Source organism: Cynara cardunculus (assembly GCF_001531365.2).
Source record: "Cynara cardunculus var. scolymus isolate 2C chromosome LG 8, CcrdV1, whole genome shotgun sequence".
NCBI classification, from domain to species: Eukaryota; Viridiplantae; Streptophyta; class Magnoliopsida; order Asterales; family Asteraceae; genus Cynara; species Cynara cardunculus.
In genome coordinates, this window is record NC_037535.1 from 25,936,385 (window position 1) to 25,945,305 (window position 8,921).

The 8,921-nt window shown below is 34.8% G+C and overlaps 1 protein-coding gene across 5 annotated transcripts in view; it reads left to right on the plus strand.

The window, feature by feature from the left end:
* The first annotated feature begins 362 nt into the window (after window positions 1-362).
* Window positions 363-8,921, plus strand: part of LOC112516616 (phosphoinositide phosphatase SAC2-like) — a 9,214-nt gene continuing 655 nt past the window's right edge. The window contains exons 1-13 of one of the 5 annotated variants that reach the window (XM_025123761.1): window positions 363-674; window positions 2,215-2,419; window positions 2,509-2,674; window positions 3,362-3,584; window positions 4,148-4,224; window positions 4,558-4,745; window positions 4,823-4,920; window positions 5,001-5,134; window positions 5,226-5,348; window positions 6,404-6,755; window positions 7,673-7,794; window positions 8,100-8,213; window positions 8,860-8,921. In XM_025123761.1, the coding sequence (XP_024979529.1) occupies window positions 588-674; window positions 2,215-2,419; window positions 2,509-2,674; window positions 3,362-3,584; window positions 4,148-4,224; window positions 4,558-4,745; window positions 4,823-4,920; window positions 5,001-5,134; window positions 5,226-5,348; window positions 6,404-6,755; window positions 7,673-7,794; window positions 8,100-8,213; window positions 8,860-8,921 (1,951 nt within the window). In that variant the 5' untranslated portion in view covers window positions 363-587. Of the gene's footprint in view, window positions 675-1,080; window positions 1,114-1,133; window positions 1,346-2,214; window positions 2,420-2,508; window positions 2,675-3,361; window positions 3,585-4,147; window positions 4,225-4,557; window positions 4,746-4,822; window positions 4,921-5,000; window positions 5,135-5,225; window positions 5,349-6,403; window positions 6,756-7,672; window positions 7,795-8,088; window positions 8,214-8,859 lie in introns of those variants that run through there. The other 4 variants (XM_025123763.1, XM_025123764.1, XM_025123762.1 and 1 more) reach the window with 4 other exon arrangements.

Genomic DNA, 8,921 nt, shown 5'->3' on the forward strand with positions numbered 1-8,921 from the left:
TAATTAACCCAAAAACGTTCTCATATTATCATATCATATCATATCATGTCAACATTACTAAACAAACTAAAAAAAATCAAAGTGTTGAGTTGGGAAATGTGACAGCTAAGTGACAGCAAAACTAGGACACGTCACCAGGACCTTCCCATGCCCACGTGGACACGTCTTCTCCATATTTTATTTACCATATTTTTATGCTGATATTTTATAGTTATCCTAATAAATAAAGGTATAACATAAAACACGCAACTGAATTTATTTTAATTTTATATAAACCAAAACCAAATCAAATATAAGCTTTCAATTTCATAGTTGTGAAAAATAAGTATTTAATTTTTTATGAAAAAATAAATATAATACAGCAAGCAACAAGCAAGCCAACGTTTCCTTCTTCCTCCATCTCAACCTCAATAATACAATCTCCATTTTCATATCTTTTCTTTTCTTCTTTTAATTTTATGTGGATACAGTCGCCGGAGCTCTCATCCTCCTCCGTTATCGGCGGATCTCTTCCAACATCCTCATCATGTCCACCATCCCAATTATATCTTTCAACTTGATATAGCCCCCTGGCTGGATCCCCAACAATGGCTCATCAACAAGATTGCATCGCACACCTCCCCAAACTTATCAATTCCTATCTGCAAAAATTCCGACTTTACGAGACTCGCTCTGTATAATTTCTTCCCTCTTTCTTACAACTAACTACTCTTCCCACTTTCTCTTTTTCACTTCAACCAGATTAACCTGCTATGCTATTACTACTTTATATCAATCAAATCAAATCTGTTTCTAGATTCAGTCTTGTGCTTTCTACCTTTACTCGCTGCACTCTGTTTTGTTTTGTTTTGTTTACGAATATATATATACCCATCAAGCTGGCTTTCATTGCTTCAACAACACTGTCACACAAACATTTGCTGGATTGATCCATCATGATAGTACCATTACCATATCAAGTTTTTGCTTGTATGTCAACAGATGCGTCGTCGCTCCATGCGCTGCGGTTTTCAACCTTAAACCATACCACCTTAAATCTTGTCAAACATTTTCTCTCTTTATTATGCCATTCGACTTAGATTCTCTAGTCTTACGCATGTGAAAGGTAGCAAAGTTATGTTGCCCTTACTGTTACTTTTATATGAGGACGCTTAGATCTAATCAAAATCACATCATTTCCCGGGAGAGACTAAATTATAGATTCTGGACTTTATTCAATATATGTTTCTTCAGCACTACATGTTCATTGATGATATCCATGTGCATACATGGTCATGACTCTCCAAGGATTTTGTGCCATCTCTTCTGAGCTACATAATGATGAATCAATATCAATACTATCCATGTATCTCCTGTAACTTTTACTGTGGTTTCTCCATCTTCATCGCACCATGGGTTTCATGCTGTCTACATTCACTCTTCATCTTTTGGTTTTGCTTTGTTTCTTCTTTCTCAAACCAAGAACGTTTCACAAACTGTTTAGAGAATTCAAAACAATCTTGATTAGCTAAATCAAAATATGTTTAGGCTACTTTATCTTTATTGTAATAATGTAATATACACCTTTTAGGTACATGTTCTGAACAAGCAGCAACTTTAAAATGATAATGTGGATTTGAACCACATTTTCTGCCTTGGATTGCCATCCTATATAATCCTACTATTTGATTAATTAATCTAAAGTATGCCTTCATCATTCAATGTACACATTTACAAATCTTTTGAGAAATTTGAAGCAAATGTTACAATATATGATTCAATAGCTTGATACCTGACATGTTATCCAAATCTCGGGTAGGAAGAATGTAACTATGTGCAGCCCCTTGGCTTTCCAAATCAAGATTAAAACAACTTCTTATCTGTCAAATCCAATCACTTCCAAGCAGTCAGTGTACCGGCTTCCTTCATCGTCGATGTCCTTACCTTTTCGGTTCTGATGTTAGCTCTGAATCATTCTTCTGTCCCATAAATTCTTTTTAAAGCTGTCTATAGAGCACTTGTTTATGTAATACACCAAAATAATTGAATAACTTGCAGTACTACTTTTTATCTTTGCTATGTGCCATAGAATCTATCACTACATGCCAAAATAATTCCTTCCTTGGTGATTTGAGTTCTTCTTCTCCATTATTCTGTCTTTTCTTTAACTTGATCTGATCCTTATGTGATTGGTAGCTGCATGCTGATCATAAACAAATTTTTTGCCTCTTACAGAACTTTTATATGATTGGACGGAGTAAGAATAGATCAGTTTGGAGAGTGTTAAAGATTGACAGGTCAGAACCTGCCGAGCTAAATATTACTGAAGATTCTACGACATATACAGAAATTGAATGCTGTGACCTGCTAAAGCGTATTCATGATGGAAACAAGTCCACAGGGGGACTTAGATTTGTTACTACTTGTTATGGAATTGTTGGTATGCTCTATTTTGATGTTTTTTTCAAGTCAACAGACATTTTATATAATGAGTGGTTCTCACAGATAATTTTTTATGGGTGATTTTAGGCTTCATAAAGTTTTTGGGACCTTATTACATGCTGCTAATTACAAAAAGGAGGAAGATTGGTGTAATCTGTGGTCACGCAGTATATGCAATTACCAAGAGCGAGATCTTACCAATTCCCAATTCTACTGTTCAACCCAGTGTGGCTTACTCTAAGAATGAGAACAGGTCTTTCGTCAATTCTGTGTGTAAATGTAAAATGTACTTGGTACTTTTAAGGGGATGCAAAGCTATTAGAAGTCAGAACTACTTTTTATTCATATGTATCTTCATAAGCATTGCCCTCAATCTCGGGTGGTTTTCTCTTTATCCTTTATTAACTTATATCTTTTATATATTGTTTTTTAGACATATAGTTTCTTCTTTTGAGCTCCTTTTGATGATAAGCAAGTTTGGCATGGTTAACGTAGCCCTTCCACTGCATGTACGCTTACTTGATGTTAATATCAGGACGTCTGCTTGTTTATTATAGATTACCTAGTGTCATTCTGACAGTTCTGTAACCATGGCTTTGTCAGCCTCAAATGTCAGATAGCAATTACTAATGGCAGATTTTAACACACATCTAGTTCTTTTCTTTTTCTTTTTCAAGTCATTATGGTTTCATAAAGGAGTGTTGTTGTCCGTTCACTTCCTGCGAGTTACAGGGGGAAGTCTGTGGCCGTTGTGATGTTAGTTTAAACTGTTGAATGAGACAAGGTATCATCAGGGTTTAACATGGAAGCAACCTTTGTGTTGTCATTGTTTTTATATTATTACAGCTCAACAGTTTTTGATTTAGTTTTATCATTTTTGAGCACTCGGTTCTAATTTTGATCTTGACTTTGCTGTAATGTTTTATTGATTATTGAATAGATACAAGAAGCTCCTATGCTCGGTGGATCTTACCAAGGACTTCTATTTCAGCTACTCCTACCGTGTTATGCATAGTTTTCAAAAGAACTTACCAACTCACGAGACAGGACACTTCCTTAATGAAACAATGTTTGTTTGGAATGAGTTCTTAACCAGCGGAATCCACAATCAACTGAAGAATAATCTCTGGACAGTAGCACTAGTTTATGGCTACTTCAAACAGGTATCTCTAGCATTCAAAGTTTCTTTAACCAAATAATATATAGAGACAGCGTAAATATGATTCAGCAGAAATGGGGAAGGCAGGGAAGTTATATTTCTTCTGCCCAATCTTTGTTATTGTAAAAAATTAATGTTGGTACATTATTCAAATTCTAAGGTGTGAGTTCTGGCCAACTCTCTTTACTTTTTATCTCCTACAGGGGACTAATATAGATTTCATGAAATGTTTTTTTTTTCCAAGAGTAAGTATACATAAATGAGTGTATGTTTCTCGTCCTTGCTTTCATCAGAATCGTAGTTACATTTTGATGTGCCCCTGGTAGCTCAAATATGAGTTATGTCTTTTGAGTTATTACTGTAGCTGAGACATAGGAAAATCAGAACTTCCCTATTTTCTCCTGTTCAGGAAGATAGCTGTAATTAAATAGTCATTTAGTATATTTTTCATTGCAAAATTCTTGGAGTATGATCATGCTAGCATGCTTTAGATGCATTATAATCCTTATGAATGATTATGCATTTCTTAATATAAAGATTGTTGTGTTTTTTCTTCCTGAAACGTAGGTCAAACTTTCAATAGCTGAAAAGGACTTCAAGTTAACCCTCATTGCTAGACGGTCTCGCCATTATGCTGGAACCAGGTATGATTACCTTTGATTTATGGATCGGTTGTAAATTTTTCCTATTGCGAGGGATAGTGGCTGCTATTAAATCTATGTCTTAATAACATCTTCAATATGTATGCTCCTATATTTGTGGCACATTGCAGTATGTGTGCCAAATGATGGCATGTATCACCAATTTTACATGAGCATCTCAAAGAGTTCAAAATTGTCTACATAACAAGATTATTGTCGTTGAGTGGTCCTTGGAGTGACCTTTGGATGCTGCAAAAATTTCTTCATCTTTGGAATCCTCTATTTTGTTAGGCTCCTTCTGTTACTCATATGATAATTTTTCCTATTTTGGTATAGATACTTGAAACGAGGGGTAAACGAGAAGGGTCGTGTCGCCAATGATGTTGAAACAGAACAAATCGTATTTGAAGATGTTCCTGAAGGATGTCCTGTGCAAATAAGCTCCGTCGTTCAAAATCGGGGTTCAATACCCCTGTTCTGGTCCCAGGAAACTTCACGATTAAATATTAAGCCTGATATCATCTGTAAGAGTAAAAAAATACTTAAATTGTTTAATTAACATTCCCAATTCCATTTGGCTAACTTTTACTTCTCCATCTAGTGTCGAAAAAGGACCACAAGTATGATGCCACCAGACTTCACTTTGAGAATCTTGTCAAGAGATACGGAAATCCAATCATTATATTGAATTTGATCAAGGTAAATTTAGTCTTACTGAATAACAAAAGTCCATGTGGCTTGTTTCTTTTAAATATGTGTACAACCCTGTGGTTTTGCAGACCAAAGAAAAGAGACCCCGAGAATCTCTCCTTCGTATGGAGTTTGCGCATGCTATTGAGTTGATCAATAACGATATGCCCGAGGAAAATCGTTTGAAGTTTCTTCATTGGGATTTAAACAAATATTCTAGAAAGTACATTGCCCACTGTCCCTCTGAATTCTTTTGCCCTTTTCGTACATTATGAATCTGTCAATGACATGTTTTTCTATCTTTCATTTTTCAGCAAATCTACAAATGTGTTGGCGCTTTTGGGCAAAGTTGCCACTTATGCATTGAACCTAACTGGCTTCTTTTATTGTCAAGTGATTCCAAATTCAAGGTCCGAAGAGTTGTTCAACTGTTCCAGGTAAGCTAACTCTGCACACATTTCTCTTGTAGCATCAAATCATGCTTCTAGCTATTTAGTAATGCGTCCAAGTAAATAAGGTATCATCACTTAGCAGAATGGTTGAATGATTGTTAGGGTTCCAAGCCGTAGCAATGTTTTGTGGTTCTCTATAAGGGCAAATTTACATTTGTGCCGATGATGTCACTTGGCGCCACGTGATTTCGACAAACTTCTGTGATTTCATTGGAAAATATAATGTAATATGAATATTTAGAAAGAATTGAAACTCATTTATTATCAGAAAGCTCAGCATAGTGGTAGGTCATATTTAAATAAAAAGGGATGGTTTTGTTTTCAAGTCCTAGAAAGGGCTTGGTTCTCATCCTAGAAACCGAAATTTAGCCATAAATATATTTTCCCCTCCCTCATATTAAACATATTTTTTGATCGAACATTCTATCGACAACTTTTTTGTTCTTGGTCTCTGAACTAAAAGTAACTAAACAATACAAATATTCTTTTTATTACTGTATTAATGAAAAAAAAAAGTTAATTCCTAGTCCCTTCTATTTAACTGAAATTTTCAACAAACCCTAAACATAACAATTTTCACGTGGTTTTTACAATCTTTCTGTTAATCAAAGGTTTTTAATTGCGAATTAAGTACAATTATTGTTAGTAATTTCTACTAACTTTTTTTATGCCATCAAAGTTCTAGTTGGCTATTTCCTTGGTGTTAGTTTAACAAAACTTTTAACCTTAACTATGAAATATACTAAACTACTAATAAACAATGATCTATTGTCATTTTTTTCTCTTCATAATTTTGATACACTATCAAATGATAGCCATTGATCAATTTATTATGTTTAGATGCAAGTCTACTTCTTGAATAAACAAGATCTTTTTTACATTTATTTACTAATATTTGGAGCATAACTTAAGTGGAGGAAATTTAACAATTATGTAGTTAATCATCAAGCACTGCAATCTGTTATCTGCTTCTTTCAAATCRTTGCTAGTTTCTTCTTTGGTCTGTGCAAGTATCATGAATGCCTCTTGTGATGGCGCAGGGATGATATTGGTGGCCATTGCTGTTTCCAGACCGAAAACAATGATGCTGACAGCTTTAAGAATGTAATTAGCCATGGTAGCAGTGGAGTGAGTGGGGATTTTAGTTTCAAGCCTTCTAAATTTCAGACAGGGGTCCTAAGAACGAACTGTATAGATTGCTTGGATCGGACAAATGTTGCTCAATATGCATATGGTTGGGCTGCACTTGGTCGTCAACTGCATACTATAGGATATATAGATTCCCCTGTTATTGAGCTGGATTCTGCATTAGCAGATGATTTGATGAGGATTTATGAAAAAATGGGTGACACTCTAGCACTACAATATGGTGGTTCTGCAGCACACAATAAGGTAATGCATTATGTTAAAACAATAACTGAAATTGAGAGGCTAATTGAGATACAGATGTTGATAGGCAGCACTATCGTAGGTCGTGCATGTGATCTGCAAGGAAAACTTTAATTGATTTGTACTGATGGTTCTTTTTCAGTATCGAGAGATGATATACATTGATATAGGTATATGGTTAGACAGGAGATTCCTAAGAAGCACTTGCTGTTCTCTTTAAACTGAATATTACATCACAATCTTCCTAACAATTCTGTCTTATTTTGTGCTGATCATGATTCATGCTAATATATCCCTAATGTGATGTCACTGTAATAATAAATGATGGGTCAGTCAATAGCATAGATATAGCATTGGATTAGTATTATTAGGTGAATTTCCATTAAACCCTGAACAATATGTTTTGAAGGATGTTATTTAATGTGTTTATGCATAGTTGTCGAAATTGCAAGATTCAACAGGTTGGATCTTTTAGTGAATTCAATTCCTGAGCAACGATATGAATCACAATCTTGTCTAAATTGCCATTGCATCTATGATTGACCAAGTTACTATGTGTTGTTTCTGTGGATTTGTGTAGAGTTTATTGATATGAAACTTGTATTAATAGTCACATGAACCGAAGGATTTATGTGTGTTTGATGTAGTAAAGAGCAACTAATGGATAATGCAGTCTTTTCGTGACCAATCCATGCATTTTTGGTTTAGGCATCACTGAATGCTTGTATTTGTATTTTGCGTTTATACATGTTAAATAAGCTTTCTGGAAAAGGTTGAAGTGAATATATGGTTCAGTTTACAATTGACTATGCATGATTCTCGATTTGACAACTATGATTGATCACTTTTTATATCCCTTTTACATATTTAGCATTTTAACAAACTGATTTTTCATATTCTGTTAAAAACTTTTTGTACAGATATTTTGTCAGAGAAGAGGTCAATGGAAGGCAGCAACTCAGTCCCAGGAATTCTTTAGAACTCTACAGCGTTACTACAGTAATGCATACATGGATGCCGAAAAGCAGGATGCCATTAATGTGTAAGTGGAAAAAGATCTTGCTCTGACACTTACTCCTATAGTCTTTTAGGAATATAAGATTACGTATGTAGCTRCAGTCTTCTGTTCTTTGCATCTTTATAGTTCCTGGATGGGACTCATCACTCATCTTAACGTCCTTTGTATTAGATTGGTTTCTTCATTGAAACTTAAAATAAATGTTACTTAATTCATAGAGATTTGTCGACTAGAGAGGGTTTGCTGAATTGCTACTCCTCAATGTTTAGTCTACCAAGTATCTGTCATTGTGTTCTCTGTGATTCTAAACTGAGTCAGTCTTTGAGCAGGTTCCTGGGTCACTATCAGCCAGAAATCGGCAAACCTGCACTGTGGGAATTGGATTCAGATCAGCATTACGATGTTGGGAGCCGAGGCTCTAACTTTTTCATGGAAAAAGCCAGGTATGATGCTGTTGCAGCGTTTTGTTTGCTTATTCTCAAGAAGGTTCCTTACTTCCTTACAGATGATAGACATATAAYTGAAGATATTATAAAAGAAAAAAAGCAAAATCTTCTTAGATGCTGCCAGTTGTCATATTTAGAGTCACTGTAACAAACRGAATCGATTTTCTTCCACAAAATATTTGACTAAACATATGTTATTGTACAAGTATCTGACGACAAGTCGAATGTCTCATTAGGCAACAGTAGCAAAATAGAAGCAACTTGTGGACCACATAATTGACATTAATAARTTGTAATAACGAAAATGAGCAAAACTTGCAAAATTCTTGATAAATGAAATGTTGCAATTTCATGGGACATCCTAAAATATAGATTATTGTGATTTTCATGGGAAGGAGGGAAGAGATATCATGGAAATTTCTCTCTTAAAAGTCCTTTTACTAAAATTTGCATTCATTTCACCCTGAAAAATGGAAAGATATTCAATGCTTTACTCCATCGCTTCCTGCCTTATTTGTTAGTCAACATGTTCGCGGCATTGAGTGTATCTTCCTAAACAGAATAAAATGTGTCTTTTGGTTTGAAAAATTCTCTTTTATTTTATGCAATGACAGTTCACATGCTTATTTTTCTGTGAATGCAGGCTTATTAAAAGATCATTGTCAGTCGGCAACATGCTCTTTGATGACAACAATCTCTGTGACG